The sequence below is a fragment of the Pagrus major genome, chromosome 5 (genome assembly GCF_040436345.1).
Source record: "Pagrus major chromosome 5, Pma_NU_1.0".
NCBI classification, from domain to species: domain Eukaryota; kingdom Metazoa; phylum Chordata; class Actinopteri; order Spariformes; family Sparidae; genus Pagrus; species Pagrus major.
In genome coordinates, this window is record NC_133219.1 from 146547 (window position 1) to 165171 (window position 18625).

The 18625-nt window shown below is 38.6% G+C and overlaps 1 protein-coding gene across 1 annotated transcript in view; it reads left to right on the forward strand.

Annotated features, from left to right (window-relative positions):
- Nucleotides 1–18625, forward strand: part of arid3c (AT rich interactive domain 3C (BRIGHT-like)) — a 101390-nt gene that overhangs the window by 47304 nt on the left and 35461 nt on the right. The window contains exons 3-4 of the mRNA XM_073467173.1: nucleotides 7666–7849; nucleotides 14807–15051. Of these exons, the coding sequence (XP_073323274.1) occupies nucleotides 7666–7849; nucleotides 14807–15051 (429 nt within the window). The remainder of the gene's footprint in view (nucleotides 1–7665; nucleotides 7850–14806; nucleotides 15052–18625) is intronic.

Consider the following 18625-nt stretch of genomic DNA (forward strand, 5'->3'; position numbering starts at 1 on the left):
CTCCCTACACGCAGAACACGCGCTGTGCGTAGGGCCCCACGATCCATGGGGGGCCCCATTTTGCGCAAGGGGACGCATTCTCTGCAAATGCACAAAGGATGTGCATCGCTGCCAAGAGGCGCGCGTAGAGCACCAAGTCAGCCCGAGGCAGGAGAGAAAAAAAAGAGACGAGTAATCTGACACCGCACGAGTTGCCGCAATGATTGACAGCACGCAGCATCTGACCAATCAGCGGTCAGATGCGCCGACAGGTAGTTGGATGCAGGTGGAGAGATGGCCTCCAAATGGCAGTATGAATCGGGAGCAAGCAAAAGAAAGAAAAAGTCAAAACAAGAGGAGGCTTGTGCTTCACTTGAAGGTGGGTATGTTGGTGAAATAAAAAAGAAAAACTTTGTGGCATAAACACCCCAGCTGCTAGCCTGCTAATCATGAGACAGAAGAGAGGATAATTCTGTCTAGATGTGGACTGGAGATTAAATTTTCCAGCGGCCCTGATTATCATTTATTGAATGTCTTGTTAACTGCATATACAGTACATTCACCTCTGTTGAAAAAGGAGTGGTTAATTGACCAGTTGGTGGTCGTATGTTGGCTCAGGTTTATAGCCTATCAATCTATGCTATCAATAGAAGTTTGGGGCTATTTTTATGGAGGTAAAATGTCACCATCTCTTGGTGAATTTAATTCATAACAGTCATATAAGATTAGATAAAATAAGATAAATTAAGATAATCCTTTATTTGACCCACAATGGAGATATTTAAAGCGTTGCAGCAGCAAACAGCAGTGTAGGAATATAGAACCTAAGTACAAAATGTAAAAATAAGTATATAAAAATATTTAAATATCAAATCAAATCATAATGAATATTATTATTAGTTGTAGTCGTATTTGCATCAATTGCATTTTAATTTTGTAAGGCTAGTATTTACATCAATTTCATTGTGTAATTTACCATTAAGACCAAAACAAATCTTAATAATCTGCTTGTATGATGGATTTCTTGTCATAACAGGGTCTATGCTGAAGTTTGTTACCAAGGGTGACACGGAGCAGGCGCCCAGTACGTCACAAGGGCCATCAAGCACCATGTCTACTGAAGCAGCCTGCATCTGTAAAAGGCTTGTTCCATTGTTGAAAGAGGCTGTTCATTTGATTTGTTCCTACTAATAAAGGTTGTACACCTAAATAGCATTTCGCAATACAGTCATTTTGTAATGGGGGGGGCTCAAAATAAAATTCCGCTTAGGGCCCCAATTTGGCCAGTTCGGCCCAATTCGGCCATACATTGTTTTTTAATTTGTAATAAAGTTTTTGGACATTCCCATAGCCAAAGGCAAAATATAAATAGATAAAAAACAGGTTGTAAGTCAAAACCAATGGTAATAGTGATGCACAACCAGGGAAAGTGGTATATATGGCTGCTAGCTTGATTCTATCCCTAAAGGTTGATACATGTAGAAATTTTAACCCAGTTGACTGATGATAATAGTCAGTAGAGGGATGGGCCGGTGTAGAGGAAAGCCAGACCTTAACAACTTGAATCACGCAGTAGCTAGTAAGAAGACCTTTGTGTTGGGTTTTCAGTCATGGTGACAGAGACAATCCTTTTGAGAGATCCCATCAAAAGTAGAGCAGACAATCTTTGTGATGGGTTCCTTTGTGTGTTGATAAAACCTGGTGTGATTTACTGTTGGTTATTAGTTGATTATTATCTCTTAGGACTACCATCAGCACTTTCTCTCAAATAAGCTTTTGACTAAGACTTCTGTCCTTCAAGTAACTGCTTCAGAATACTATGTGGCAGAAGAAAAGGCTATTTGATCGTGTAACACTAAATATTCCTCTTTACTTTGCTACGGCATCCTTCTTTCACCTTTCAGTTTACTTCTCTTATTTAGTCTTTACACAGATAGCACTTTTTTTGTGTAGGTTCTGCATCCGCCGATGTCTGTGTTAATTTTCATAGTTTCATAATTACGATTTTTTATTATTTTAGTTTTTGGTAAACTATTTTGTGTTTTTATGTTCATGTTTCTGAATGTATTGATATCTTGTGTTTTTGACTGTATTTTTATCAAAACCAAATGTTATTGTTCAAGTGGGTTAGCGTCTAAGATTTTAACCTTTGAGGGCTTAAAGGGCTTTGAAAAAATATGTTTATATTTTCAAAGTAAAACACCATAAAAAGTATTGTTTTGACTTCAATATTGATACTAGGGCATAGGTATTGTATTACACGAAAAAAATATCAAAATGCTACCCAGCATTGGTTGTGTCTTTTGATTCACATTATGTTTTGCTGAATTTAATGATGTAATGATGTTTATTGCTGTGCTGCTCATTTGCACATTTCAATCAATCTTCCAACTGATAACCAACTGCTGTGTTGATCGTTAAAACATCAAATTGGCTACCAAGCATGAATGTCCTATATTCTAATTTTCTGTTCAACACATTCACAATGCCACTCTGCTGTATTTTGCTATTAGATGATGTTCAGGAGCACTGTAAGAACACTTACACTACAAATTCCCTGTCATGTATCACAGGGAATGTATTGTATCTAGTGATTTAAATCTAACAGAACTAGGAACTCTTTACCTGAATTCCATCACCATGTCCACTTTCCCAAAGCCAGGTGCTGGACCATGTTTATATGAATATTCCTGGCAAACCCCCTCCTGTCCTCATTTTTGTCTATCAAACCAAATTAATAAAAAAAAAAAAAAATTTTTTTTTAAAAGATAAAGCTACAGCAGCTCTACAGGACTCTTGAGTGTAAAGATTGGTTCAGAGATGCTGCAACGTGGGAGGATCATATCAATATTGAGGGATATACATCATCATCAACATCATACATAACCAAATATGTTGACGATAAAGCTGCCTTTTGGTCAGGTGACAAGGAAGCATATAACACCACCAGTGCAAGACTAAAAGCTGGCATCAAGGAGGCGAAACAGAAATCAGCAGAGACTGGAGAGAGTGCTCAACACCATAACACCGAGTATATGTGGCAGGTGACCCAGAACACAACAGGTTACCAAAGCAGGAGCACCCCATCCCATGTTAGGCCATGTCATGAGATGAGCTTATTACATTACATGCTCACTTTGACCTGCCAGTGTCTATAGTGGATTTGAGAAAAAATCCTGCTTCGAGTACATATGAGTAAATCTGCAGTGTCAAGTCAAATTTGCCAGCACCCTGTGGCACTCACCCCGATTCTGGTGTTTGTTTTGGCTAATCCATGACTAGCACAGAAGTCCAGTAACCAAGCACCACTCAGGTTCTGATCAGTTCCTCCAACCTGCCCAGCATCTCTTACCCTGGGCAATTCTGGAAAAGGAGAGAGTCCAGCCCCTCTCCAGGAGTTTGGTTCCAGAACTGGCACTGTGCGTGGAGGTGAGCCCAACTATATATAGTTGGTATCGCTCTACCTCCCGCACCAGCTCCGGCTCCTTCCCCACCAGAGAGGTGACATTCCACATACCAAAAGCCAGTTTGTGATGCACATTTTGCCAAGTGGGTTCCAGGGATGATGCTGAGTTGACGGATATAGGCATTTAGACCTGGGAATACATTTTTTTTGCCTCAGTTGGCAGATATTTCATCCAATCTTTACCAAATTTGCACATACCATATTTAGATGGCGCTGAACAAAACTTGTGTTCAGCGTTTACCCAGGAGGCATCCCAGTTAGATGCTTAATCTGACTGAAACATAATTGGTTGTGAATGCTTCCAGCAAGAACATATGTTGTGAACGCTTCCAGCATATGTGAATATATAATGCTTCCAGCATTCACAACATATGTTCTTCTAGGCACGGAATTCTTAATCAGTGTGAATGCAGAGTCAGCCTTCCCAATTGAACTGAACATTTTGAAGTTGAATGGAGTTAATTCATTGAAAAATGTGGAAGGACCTAACGTTTAAAAACAAAAAACATGACGGAACAACACAAGCAACATGAACAAGCTGACTCAGCATTCACACCATTGCTCTTTTGGAATTGGTTGTGAATACTGGAGGCATTCACAATATCTCTCATCATATTTTTTCAAATGTTAACTCCTTCCACATTTTTCAACGTATTAACTTCATTCGAACTTAAAAATGTTCAGCTCAATTGGGAACGGGGCACTATGACTTTTCTCATTGACATGTTTCATACTTTCAGAATATTTAGTATTTGCCCGTTGAAAATGAATGCTGGAATGTTCAAGAATTCCCACATTTTCACACTTTTTCAAGCACTTTCAAAACCTGACTTATTATTCATTTATTCAGCTAAAAACACCATTCCAACTAAAAAATATTCCACATGTTGTCTACATTCAAGGTATGATTCATCTTTCGAATTCCATTCAAACTTTTCAAAAATACTCAACTTACTTTGAAGCTTAGCCTTAGCTTCATTATAATGGAAGTCAATTAGAAATCAATTCCAACCCACTCATTTTCAAACTCTTCCCAGTCCTTCATACATTCACATAGAAACTCCATTCAAACTTGAAACGTTCACAAAGATTGTATCAATTCAGCTTTTTCATATAATTCATACTTTTTACACAGTCACAGTTCAAAAATTCATATTTTTTCCCGATTTTTACATAGATGTGTATGGGGCTAGATGCTGACAGCCAGATTGGAGGACTCAAATCACACAGTGGAGAGGAAGTCTAAAAAATTCTCAAACCCTTGTCTTCGTAATTGATTATTTCCCAATAATATATTTTGAATCCTTCATTCTCACCCCACTATTATGACTCTTAATACTCTTCAGATGCAACTTCAAATATGTTAAAGCCAACAAATCAGTTTGGGATAGCTGTTCTGAACCGGATTCTTCGTATTCTGCTGATATTTGACGGTTGTAGTGCATTCCTTCCTCCTCCTTGTCTTCATTTAGGGAGTTGAATTGAAGTAGATAAACAATTGGTTATCCCTTTGATGCCGCATTAATCGTTCATTTCATGGGTTAAAAGAGCAAAGTCAATGAGGAGGAGAAATTCTCATCCAATTATTGGCTTGGAGGTGTAAAGTGAATGCATCAGCGATGAAGCCAAGCATAAAGATGATTACTGCACTAGTCCCTGATGATCCAGATTGTTCTAATTACAAACTCCTCTTCTCTTAGCAGCTGAGAACGGAAGACTACTGTTAGACTACCTTGTCTGCCATTGCTCATTGTCATAATGATACATATGGCCTGATGAGATAGTTTGTGCTGACAAAAGGCCTCCATCCTTAGTCCTTTATTCTTTATATCTCTTTCAGGGATCCAGACAGACAAATACATCACCCGTAGTATTGAAAGCAAATAAATCTTGTTTTAAGAGGCTTGTCTCTCCTCAGATTCTTTTAGACAAAGCCTGACGCTTTATTTATTACCACAGTCCTTGTTTGGTTGGCTATTGTGTCTTCACCAAAATAGTTTTATAGATCAGCAAAGGCAGACAGTATAATGAGTGGTAATAAAAATGAAGGTGGTGGTGGTGGTGAGGGGTAGGGGGGCAATAGAGGCTGAGGATTTCTAGTGCTGGCTTTGTTTTTTATCACACTATTTTCAGTTAATGACTCAGAAGTCATTAACTGCAGTTCATTCATATCCTATAAAGACCACAGTTTTTTTTTTCATTCAAATTCTTTTTTTTAAATGAAGGCTCTATTTTCCTCAATTTTACAAGCAAACAATATAAATACATGTTTAATTCCAATTCATGTCTGCAGTTTTTAGTAAAAGTGTGGCTCAGTTGAAAAATAAGGTTATCTTGAATTTGTTTAAATGTGAATGTAAATTATCTTTGTGTAGTTTAAGTTAAAGATGCACTCATTGGTTTGGTTTCTGCAACAAATAACCTTTCTTGTCTTTCATGGAATTGTATTCCTTATATGCACAACATAAGATCTACAGTGAAATGCATAGACAAGTAGGCATCAAAAACAAAATGTACAATGTAAGGACAACAAAACAGAATGTACATGCAGAATTTTCCCCACAGAAAGACGTAAAATAGGTTTAAGCACTGTGCCAAGGGGATGTACTGAAGCCCTCTCCTTACTAAAACTAGTCTGAATCTGCTACCTGCCACTCCTAATGGCTTGGGGTAGGAGACTTTTCTTAGGCTTTGTATGTTGATTTTGAGATAGCAGAGATGTTTGCAGTATGGCAGCTACTTGAGTCTTCTGAGAGTCCATTGTCCATAATTTTGTGTGCTCAGGCCCTGTGCTGCTTTATTAATAGGTCCAGGAGAGGAGTGAATATTGCACTGATGGTGCACTCAGCTAATTGCTCCACTCTATAGGGTTTTGTGGTCCTAATCATTGCTCGTCATACCAGACATCCTAAGTTTTCTCAACTGTTTGAGGCAATAAAGGTGCTTCATTGCCTTCAACAGTAGGTCTGTATGCACAGCCTAGCACAGATTGTCCAGTTTTGATTTTTTGAAACTCCCCACAGTTCTTAGCTGAGTTTTGAAAAAATCAGCAGTGAGCTGTTAGGACATTTGGGGATTTAGGCCTTGTTGCAGCTACGGTTTGTGTTATGTATCTTTAAGGTTGCAATGACAGTGTCTAGTGAAAAAATCTGCCCAAGGTTAGTCTGCTTAGTCAACTGGACTGTTTTAATCACCGTTTTAATCACGTAGAATCTTTCTGTCCTGGACTGTGCACCAACATGCCACTTTGTGATGTTTCCAGTCATCATGTTTTCTTTTGCTCCTTTGTAAAAATTGCTGAGAATTTGGCTCTGGAATTTATCCTTCTTAAGTTTCCGTAAGTGCAGACTTTTCTGTGCATGTCCTGCACTTTCTTTTCCAAAGACTTTTGTTTAGGCACTGCAGCTTCACACTTAAAACTGGTATGGTCTTTAAACCTCAGTCTTTTCTTTAAATAGTTTCTCATTTGTTCACATTCCAGCAACGCAAAATCAACTCATAATTACTCTTCTTAATTGAAGTAGTTTTACCACCTCAAACCATACTTAAACAATGCCCCACTCCTGCATGCACCACCCACCCACCCACACACACTGTATCAGCCAAATGCAGGTTAATTATCTCAGGGTCAACCATTTCACAAAGAGCTTGTTGAACGCTCACAACATACAAATGATTTTGTTAGCCCCATTAATTTGCTAATGAGTGGGCATGTTGGCAGTCATTAAGATGACCTCCCATTTTTCACAGGTTGTATTTGTTCCATTTTAAACAAGTCAGGACTAACTTGGCTGTGTTCTATTGTTTTCTGTTCCTGTGTTAATAAGGCTACTTTTTTAATTTCATGCCTGATATGTTTATTTTGTGAACACTGCATTTGAAACAGCTTTTAACTTTGATTACATACATAATTAAATGAGATGAAAGTCTTTTATCATTGCATATATGCATATTTGTATGTAAATTATTCAAAGTTTACCAAGAGATTACTTCATCATATAATACATTAAGAATTGGATTAAGCAGTTTCCAGATGATGCACAGATGAAACATCAGAAAGTTTTTCCAAAGGTTATATTTCCAGGTGTCAACAGAGCTGTCAGACTAGCTGTTTGACTAGCTTGAGATAAATTGGCCTCATAAGAAGGTGCAGAAGCCTATTGATGCGAGGAACCAAAGTTAATGGAATTGATTGTGGATACTGTGTTTGCTTTCTGCAGGGACTCCGGTGAATCGGATTCCTATCATGGCCAAGCAGGTGTTGGATCTCTACATGCTCTACAAGCTCGTCACCGAAAAAGGCGGCTTAGTGGAAGTCATCAATAAGAAAATATGGCGTGAGATCACCAAAGGCCTTAACCTCCCTACCTCCATTACAAGCGCAGCTTTTACTCTCCGAACACAGTGAGTAAGAGCTGATAACCCCCAATTATTGATAACCTGTTCTCACATTCCTCTCCTAACACCATGCCAGCCACACATTACAGATGTTACAGAAGTGACGTAGTGAAACATGATGTTTTTTTTAAAACCTAAGCAAGAAGTATTTTCTTGCCCAACCAAGACAACCTAAACCAAGTACTTTTGTTGCCTAACCTTAACCAAATAGTTTTCTTGTCAAAATGTAACCAAATGGGAGGAAAACGAGGACTTTTTTTTTTTTTAACACAGAAACCGAGGTGTTTGTGGGTGAGGTTGAAGTAATGAAAACATGTTTAATTATTTGATTCATGTAGTCTTCTCCCAGTGCGAGGACAGTGAAAGTGCATCCATCATGCAGCATTACGCACGACTGGCAAGACAGCATTTATATTTTTATCAGGGATTAGACTGACTGCTTCAATTGCCAAAATGATTGTGACAATCACTGGTGTCCCCCACCCTGAGATATCATTTAAAAATTGAGGTTTGATTCATCAACACAATGTGTTTATTGAAGTTTTGTTATGGTGAACAGTGTGCCCCCACAGCACAGTCATGTTCACTGCAGCGATTTTACACAAAACAACAATATGGAAACTGAAATCATACTTGGTGATATAAATACAGTACTCATTCTTTAATGATATTCGAGATGCATGTGTGAGATGCATTATTGTGTAGAATAATGTCATTCACATTTAATTACTACAATCTAGTTCACACCCTCACCATCTGCGTTGCCAATTCCTCTTGCCTCCATAATGTACGCACGCATGTGTCATAGTTTCCGTAAATTCATACACATTTCCATATCAAGTATTTTTTTTATAAATCCCAATCTTTGCCTAGAAAGTGGCATATGCACATTTCAAACCCGTTTTTGTGCGTACACAAGCTATATAAATGAGGCCCCAAGTGGGGTACACCCTGGATAAGTCGGCAGTTCATTACAGGGCTGACATATAGGGACAAACAACCAATCACACCCACATTCACTACGGACAATTTAGAGTAACATTACAAGACACTGTACCATCAAAATGATTTTAAAGCTGTTACTTCAGGTTAAAAAGTTACACAGCTTAAACTTGCCTAACGGAAGCTTATTTGATTACACTTGTCCCAATAGGGACTCCCCACAGTCATCTTTATTTCCTACAGCAGCTATATACTGTATGTGTGGCCTTTGTGGATGGCTAGAGTCTTCTGTTGTTTGATTGGACTATGTTTGCACATGATTCCTTTCCACAAAAGCCCATCGTTTAACAGTTAAGTAGAATATTATCATCAATATTTTTTAATTTAATGAAATATTTGTCATCAGGTTGAATTGTTTTAACCTTGCAACTTCTAATACCAGTTTTAGACCAAAATTAGCATGTTTATGCAGGTTTTTCTTCAAGTTCCTTCAAGTCAAAATTGTGTTTTTTCCATATACTTTTTCTCACATTCCTAGGAGACGTGTTTTTTTTCCCTTTGTGTGTCTCGTTCATCAGGTACGCGCTGGAAAGGGAGGGAACAGTAGAACCCAGCAGATCATATACCTCATCAGAATACATCCAGAAGATGTTTTAAAAAGACATAATCAATAACATTCTGAATTTTTCTGGAGCTGTTAACAAAGTTGCTAAGGAGTTAGGAGTCTCTATTAAGACTCACACATGACCACCTGGGTGCTGGGTTTCTATCACAGAAACTGAGACTAAATGCTGATTATACACATATACAAGTGAAAGACCAGATGTTAGCAGGTGTTATTAGGAGTTTATGTGCAGTGACAAAGGGGTATTAGAGGTACAAATGTATCTCCTAGGGGTGAAAAAATATATTGATTCACTTCAGTATCGCTATACTTTTTTTTCCCAATTCTTCGATTCTTTGACTCCTGGGAATGCCCACTAACGTGCCAATGGCTGGTAGCATTGCGACCGCAACAAAACAATTTTTACAAATCCATTTTAATTCACATGCTTAGCATAGCGACATGTGTGCATATTTTTAGGCATATACAGTTTTGCAAAGATGCAAAGTTGGCACCCATTCAAACTAATCACCTAGCGTATAAGCAAAAAAAGTTTTCTAGCTTCCGAGTTTACCCCCTGGTTATGCGGTCCATTGAATATGTGCAGTAGAATTTCCCCCACTGGCACTGCCTGCAAGTTCCCGCTCAGCCCATAGATTTTACATTGTGATGACATCACAGATTTTAAAATCACTTTTCTCAGCTCAAGGAAAGTTTAACAAATAGAAAAACTCCAGTGATCAAAAAGTCATAATGGAAAGGGTCATAATTGAGCTTGTTTGCAGTTGGAGGTGTCCTGTCAATCCTTTAGGGTTAGGATTACTACGTACTGGTAACTTATGGTTAATTAATAGTTAAGTGATGTGTCAAGTAATCATTTACTAAGGATGTTCATGTTAGTTTAGGTTTTAATTCATACATTACTTAATAGTTAGTAAAAATAACAAAAATAACAAGGACATATCTGTTACAATTTGTGAGGTTTTTGTTGTTAAGTTGGACCCAAAAGCAGACACCATCAATCCTAAAAACAACCAAGAAGTGTAAAACCCAAAAATACGAAGTAGCATCACAAAAACTCAAACACAGTACACAGTATAAATACACAGTACATAGTATAAATACACAGTTCACAGTATATATACACGGTGCAAAGTATAAATACACAGTTCACAGTATAAATACACAGTTCACAGTATAAATACAGACTGCAGCTTGTTCTTCATGTGCAGCTGTTTGTTAAACAGGTAACAGACAAAAAATCACAGGCGCAGTTTGAACTTTAAGGTTGTGGCTTCACAAAAAAATCATGAAACAGGGAATGAAACAGGAACTGAACTTAAACCACAAAACCAGACAGCAAAGCAGATGCAGATCCAGCTGTTAGAGTTTTTCCAGAGATCAGAAAAAATAAAGTGATCATCCAGCTTCAAAGATATTTAAACAGATATAAAGGACAGGATTGGTTATATTGTAGGGCACAGACAGCAGCTGAAATAATGCAGAGTACTAACTACAAAAGAAATCTGATCCTTATTTTAACCCTCCCATGAATCAAGTTAATCACAGTATAATTTCCAAGTGTAGGTAGTGTAGTGTAAACTATATTCACTATAACTTTAATCATGTAAATGTTTGAACTGATTACACTTTAAACTGCAGACACTCATTTGATTTTGTCATGTGTGATACAGATCACAGGTAGGCCTATATCCATGGACACCACAGGAAATCTGTGTATTGGGCGGTCCAGGTCATAAAACTAAACATTGTGATTAATATCAGATGGGCTGCTGGTGGGTGAAATAATACATGTCATTAATGAAGAAAACATTACATTACCTGCACTATAAGAAACAATATACGTGTGTGTCTCTCTGTTAACAGAGCTGTGCACAATTTCGCACGTGGCACATCAGTTTAACTTGTAACTGTTGATTATTTACTTATCTCGACAAGTTTTAGTTCTGTGTAATGATTCCTATATATTTAGATAATGGCATTTTTGGCATAAATTCATCTGATGTCTCTACAGCTGTTAAAGCCGACTGACAGCTGATCCAGCTGTGATCAGCTGCAGTTGTCCTTCTGTCTTCATGTTTGTCTATCAAATAAAGCTTTATTCACTTTCAGTACTCACACTTATTTGTTACCCGTCTTACTCTCGTCTACGTTTGTACATACGTCTTACCCTCTACCTCCAAAGGGGTTGTCCAATTCGGTAGGTGGCACTGTCACGAAAAACTAGGGTCCTAGAAATGCAGTCCTGAAAGTGCAGCCTCCGCTACTAAAGCTATAAGCTACTCCAGCAGTTAGTGAAGAAAGAGCGTTGCCTTCCAGTTAATTTGGCTTGATACAGCTCTTGTGGGTCATTAATTTGGAATATTTTAGGATTGTCTCTCTGTGGAATAAGTTTTTGGATACTTCTTTGAATCATAATTTTGTTCTACAGAAGTAATTTACTTAGCAACACATTGTTGCTGTATAAAATTAAGGATTATTCTCAGCTATTCTTTTGACTCTGTGGCTTTGTGAGTAACCCTTTAATATGAGATTGCTGCAAGTGAAATGTTAAGAAGTGGAAACACATCAAAACAACAAACAGACTACAGAGGTAATAGAATGGCTCAAACTGAAATGATAAAAATCACCTTTGCACGTGCATTATGTAACTGTATGAACAAAATGCTTCAAGTGGAACTGACCAGGATTTAAGTCAAATGGTAGCACTCAGGAGCACCATTACTACATTGTATTGACAACACTACCATACAAGTTACACTACACATGACATTCTCTCTTGCACTTTCAAAATAATAGCTTGCCAGACGTCTATAACGTGCTCAACTTACTGTCTGTGCTTAATATCTAATAATATACAGTGGGGCAAAAAAGTATTTAGTCAGCTACCAATTGTGCAAGTTCTCCCACTTAAAAAGATGAGAGATGCCTGCAATTTTCACCATAGGTACACTTCAACTATAAGAGACAGAATGGGGGGAAAGAATCCAAGAAATCACATTGTAGGATTTTTAATGAATTAATTGGTAAATTCCTCGGTAAAATAAGTATTTGGTCACCTACAAACAAGCAAGATTTCTGGCTCACACAGACCTGTAACCTCTTCTTGAAGAGGCTCCTCTGTCCTCCACACGTTACCTGTATTAATGGCACCTGTTTGAACCCGTTATCAGTATAAAAGACACCTGTCCACAACCTCAAACAGTCACACTCCAAACTCCACTATGGCCAAGACCAAAGAGCTGTCAAAGGACACCAGAAACAAAATTGTAGACCTGCACCAGGCTGGGAAGACTGAATCTACAATAGGTAAGCAGCTTGGTGTGAAGAAATCAACTGTGGGAGCAATTATTAGAAAATGGAAGACATACAAGACCACTGATAACCTCCTTCGATCTGGGGCTCCACGCAAGATCTCACCCCGTGGGGTCAAAATGATCACAAGAACGGTGAACAAAAATCCCAGAACCACACGGGGGGACCTAGTGAATGACCTGCAGAGAGCTGGGACCAAAGTAACAAAGGCTACCATCAGTAACACACTACGCCGCCAGGGACTCAAATCCTGCAGTGCCAGACGTGTCCCCCTGCTTAAGCCAGTACATGTCCAGGCCCGTCTGAAGTTTGCTAGAGAGCATTTGGATGATCCAGAAGAGGATTGGGAGAATGTCATATGGTCAGATGAAACCAAAATAGAACTTTTTGGTAAAAACTCAACTCGTCGTGTTTGGAGGAGAAAGAATGCCGAGTTGCATCCAAAGAACACCATACCTACTGTGAAGCATGGGGGTGGAAACATCATGCTTTGGGGCTGTTTTTCTGCAAGGGGACCAGGACGACTGATCCGTGTAAAGGAAAGAATTAATGGGGCCATGTATCGTGAGATTTTGAGTGAAAACCTCCTTCCATCAGCAAGGGCATTGAAGATGAAACGTGGCTGGGTCTTTCAGCATGACAATGATCCCAAACACACCGCCCGGGCAAAGAAGGAGTGGCTTCATAAGAAGCATTTCAAGGTCCTGGAGTGGCCTAGCCAGTCTCCAGATCTCAACCCCATAGAAAATCTGTGGAGGGAGTTGAAAGTCCGTGTTGCCCAGCGACAGCCCCAAAACATCACTGCTCTAGAGGAGATCTGCATGGAGGAATGGGCCAAAATACCAGTAACAGTGTGTGAAAACCTTGTGAAGACTTACAGAAAACGTTTGACCTCTGTCATTGCCAACAAAGGGTATATAACAAAGTATTGAGATGAACTTTTGTTATTGACCAAATACTTATTTTCCACCATAATTTGCAAATAAATTCTTTAAAAATCAGACAATGTGATTTTCTGGATTTTTTTTTCTCATTTTGTCTCTCATAGTTGAAGTGTACCTATGATGAAAATTACAGGCCTCTCTCATCTTTTTGAGTGGGAGAACTTGCACAATTGGTGGCTGACTAAATACTTTTTTGCCCCACTGTATATATATATATTAAAAATATGTATTTAGAAAAGAAAATCTATCAACCACGGTGGAAGTTGACCTGAATTGTTTACCCTTACCCTAAGATAACATTCATCCTGTATTTGACAGGTGCCAATTTCAGGAGTGTTTATTTTAGAACTGGTGCTTAGTGTCCTTTTAGACAGCTGTGTGGCTGTCCTTTTCTCAACAAAGCTGTCTGTCTGATATCCAACTTCTCTGGTGACCTGCATCATGTCATACTGGCACTCTGTCTCTCTTGTGGTTGGAAGGGACTATTTTGTAACAGATAACAGTTGAAATTACTTGTCTGCTGAGTCAAACATACTGATGCATATGAGCAAAAGACTGTATACTATAAACGATACCCCATGACAAAACTGGATACCAAAGTGAGGACTACAAACTTTACAATGACACGTAACCACCCTCCCTTTTCCATTGTGGGGTATAAAAACAGCAGAGGAGTAGTTTTGAATTGACTGAAACATTTATACTGCATGCATAAAATTAGATGACAATTAAGTAATGTTAATGTATGTGTCCTTTTCATTGTTGTTATTGTCAAAAAACTATTAACTACTATATGAATTAACACCTTAAATAACATGAACACCACTAGTAAATGATAACTTGACAAATCAGTTAATGATTACTGGATACATAAGTTAACCATTGATTGATATCAATTAATTTGTAAATTGTGCTCAACGCTTGAAACCAAGACAGGTGGAACTGGAAATTTGACTTTTTTTCAGGTAAACACATTCAATTATTTAATAGTAAAAGTATGTCATTTGAATCATGATTTCATTATGGGACAGTTTCTTCCACCCTGCAATAATTGATTGATAATTGATTGACAACATGTGATAAAGTGACAGTGACTAAAAGCAGAGTAAATCATTGAATTCTCCTTCTTCTGTGTAGGTATATGAAGTACCTCTACCCATACGAATGTGAAAGACGAGGATTCAGCTCTCCCGGTGAGCTTCAAGCAGCTATCGACAGCAACCGGCGAGAAGGCCGTCGGCAGAATTACGGTTCCACCATCTTCGATTACTCTCCTGTGGGCACACCTACCCTCCTGTCCTCACCAAAGATACAGATGTCCCACCTATCTATGGCCACTCACAATGGTGGCCATATCTCCCAGACACCTGTCATCAAGAAAGGTAACATAAGAAAATACGACATACAATTTTAAGACATGACAAAATAAAGTAAGACAATGCCACAAAGTCAGATATAGTTTACCTTAAGTATAGAGAGAAGTACTGTATATTTCATCACATTTCAGTAAGACACCTTCCTATTGATGCAACAGAAGCCACAACAGTATTAACAGTTTTAATAATTGAGATATGAATATTAATAATACTAGAAGTATTTAATAATAATGCAACCTGCGAAACGTGAGAGCACAGAGACTCTGGGGAAGAAGCCAAGTCAGTAACATTTATTAATGAGACATGAATGTGTACAGATAGAGAGAAAGAGAGAGGAGCTCAGTGTATCATAGGAAATCCCCCGGCAGTCTATACCGATGGCAGCACAGCTAAGAGCCTGTGCAGGACCTAACTATAAGCTTTATCAAAAAGGAAAGTTTTAAGTCTACTCTTAAACATAGAGAGGACTGTCTGCCTCCTGAACCGACACTGGAAGATGGTTCCACAGGAGAGATGCTTGATGTCTGAATGCTCTGCCTCTCAGTATACTTTTGGAGAATCTAGAAACCACAAGTAACCCTGCATCCTGACTGCGTGGCGTTTGATTGAGGTAATGGTGTACTATTGGGTCTTTTAGATATGCCGGTGCCTAGATATGCTAGGTGGAAGAAGCCAGCCCTTGACATTTGTTTGCACTGCACAACAGCAGTTTCAATTCAGAGTCATTCAAGTCTACTTTGAATGAAGCCACTTTTAGCTAAACTCTATACTTCCTGCACAGAGGTATCATATTATAAGCCTTTAAGTGGTTCAGTTGATATAATTCCTCCCTTTCACTGATCGTATCTTTCAAATCAAAACACAATCAAAAAACTGCCAAGTAGAAGCCATTGAAAACTATTAGTGATTAACATTCGACCTGTTAAAAAGAAAAACTTTAAAGCAGCAGAATGAGTATAACATGGCTATGAAGATGTACTGATGGAATTTTACTGTATACAAATGAATTGTAAAATTTGTAATATTGGCAATTATATAATATATTATTATATTATCTTGTTAATGACAAGATAATACATGACAAGAATGGCCAGATAGTACTAGGGGAGAGTAATAAAATATTTACTTTACTTTCAAATTTGGGGGAACCAACCCCAACATTGGATTGTAGTACCTTTACCTTTTCACTAAACACAAATATGGAACACAAGAATGTGGTTGGTTTGATGAAACATAATCTGGTGGTTGAGAATAATATAGGTAAGAGTTCATTTTGGTCATTGTGCAATTAGCAGGCCAAGTCCTAAATAAACAAATCATTTTTCCACAACTCTGAAGGTATGATTTATTTGCTCCTCATGAACACGGTCAAAGAAAAGATCAATATCTGTTTACTACAGGTATTATAGAACATGACCCCATACAAATTGCAACAAGAAGTATTTCAACTGTTCTCGTTTCATAGATATAATATGTCATTTGATAACATATCAAAAGTCCTAAGGAATCCAAGTGATGGAAAGTAATGCAATCAGTGGTGCTACAATTTCTTACAATTTCCAAAAAGTTTTCATCATTTTTGCAGGTAAACTTCAAAAGCCTTGTTTCGGATATCAGACCATTTTACTTTTATATTTTTTAAGAAATTGTAGTTCTTGTATTACGCCGACAAGCTTCCATAAGTAGGTATCTCAATGGAATCTTGGATTCTTCAACTGTATTATGGATAACACATCCAAGATCAGTAGTGTGACCATTTTTGTCACCAAGATTACAGCAAGACCTGATACATGCATGTATTGCGTTATTTTCAGTTTGTTTTTACTCCTGAAGTACAGCAGCCTGGTCAATAGCCTTTGGCTTCAAAGCTTGACGCTGTAGTTACCCCTCTAGTGTCATTTGAAGCACCGCTCTAGTGCAGTACTATAAAAAGCAACAAAGTCCAAGTCAGGAGGTGGGTGGGGTGGTTGTTTTGTTGATCTAGGGTTGATTTGTTTTTAATTTATGTAACATAAGTAAGTGTTACGTCACTTCTTAACTTGTGTTGTTAATAACATTCAAAGCATTCAGCACGCTTTTTTGAAAGTGTAACCGGCCATTGTAGATTACGTATTATTGCTAACTTGACCACAGAGCCTTTAATTTTGAAGTCTAACTGGACAATGAGTATAGTGTATAAGTGCTAACTTGACTACAGAGCCCTTCACATCCAAAACTGACACTAGAAGGGTGGATAATATTTTAAAGCATAAGGCCACTCACCAAGCTGCCAAATTTGACGAGTTGGGAGTTGTTGGTTATTTTGTAGCTCAGAAAATATTTGATATCACAAATTGATTGAACTGATTCACCATGGCAAAAAGCAATGTTAAAGAGCTAGCAGCAATGTTTACAGCCACAGAACAGTGCTTGCTTTTGGAAACCTACAAAGAGTTTAAACATCTAATGGCCAAAAAAAGGGGAGAGACAGACAGAGGGAGAGAGAGGGAGGAGGGACGAAGAGAGAGGGAGAGGGAAAGACAGAGAGAGGGAGACAGACAGGGATGGGGGGAACATGGAGATGTACACAAGCAACAACAATAATAACAGCTATAATAACTGAAATATGAATATTAATTATACCTATAAAATTACTGTAGTCTAAATATGATCTGTAATAATAATAACAACAACAATAATAATGGTAATAACGACGATGATGATGATGATGATGATGGTCAAGCAGGACCACAACAGCAGGGCCAACTACTATCCATGGCAACCTGCAAAACGCGAAAGCACGCAGACCGGGGAAGAAGCCAAGTTACTAACGTGCATTGAGACATGAATGTGTACAGATAGACAGGAAGAGAGAGGTGATCAGTGCATCATGGGTAGTCCCCTGGTCTAAGCCTATTGCAGCATAGCTAAGGGCCCTATTTAGGCCCTAACTATAAGCCCTAGCAATAAAGAAGTCTGCCTCCTCGCATTGACACTGGAAGATGGTTCCACAGGAGAGGATTTTAATGGCTAAAGACTATGCCTACCATTCTACTTTTGGAGACTCTAGGAACCACAAGTAACCCTTCATCCTGGGAGCGCAGTGTTTGAGTGGGGTAGTAGGGCACTGTGAGCTCTTTAAGTAGTAGCTATATCATTAGGTAATGTATCTCTAAGATGTTTAGGGCCCAGCACAATAGCTTCTATTTTATCTGAGTTCAGTAGCAGTAGGTTTAATTATAGCTACTTCAAAAGACTGTGGTACATAGCCTGTTAATAGGGATAGATTGATCATGTCTTGTAGTGAAGTGCTAGCTAGTGGTAGAACTCGCCCCCAGATTCCAGCAGGACCGTCACTGCCGCTTTCTAGACAATGCTCAGGATTCCACCGGCTGCGCCAAGGCAAGTTTCAGCAGTGTCCCAGAAGCGGCTCTCCCCGCCAAGTCTATATTTGTCCAAAGCGAACCATGGTCGAGTCAATTAACACAGAGCTGATCGAGTCAGACAGGAAGTCAGGCAGTTGAACGGCATACTGCATCCAGTAACTTTTCAAAATAAAAGACAGTGAGCCGACTCAGGATCTGCAGCACCACAAAGTCGG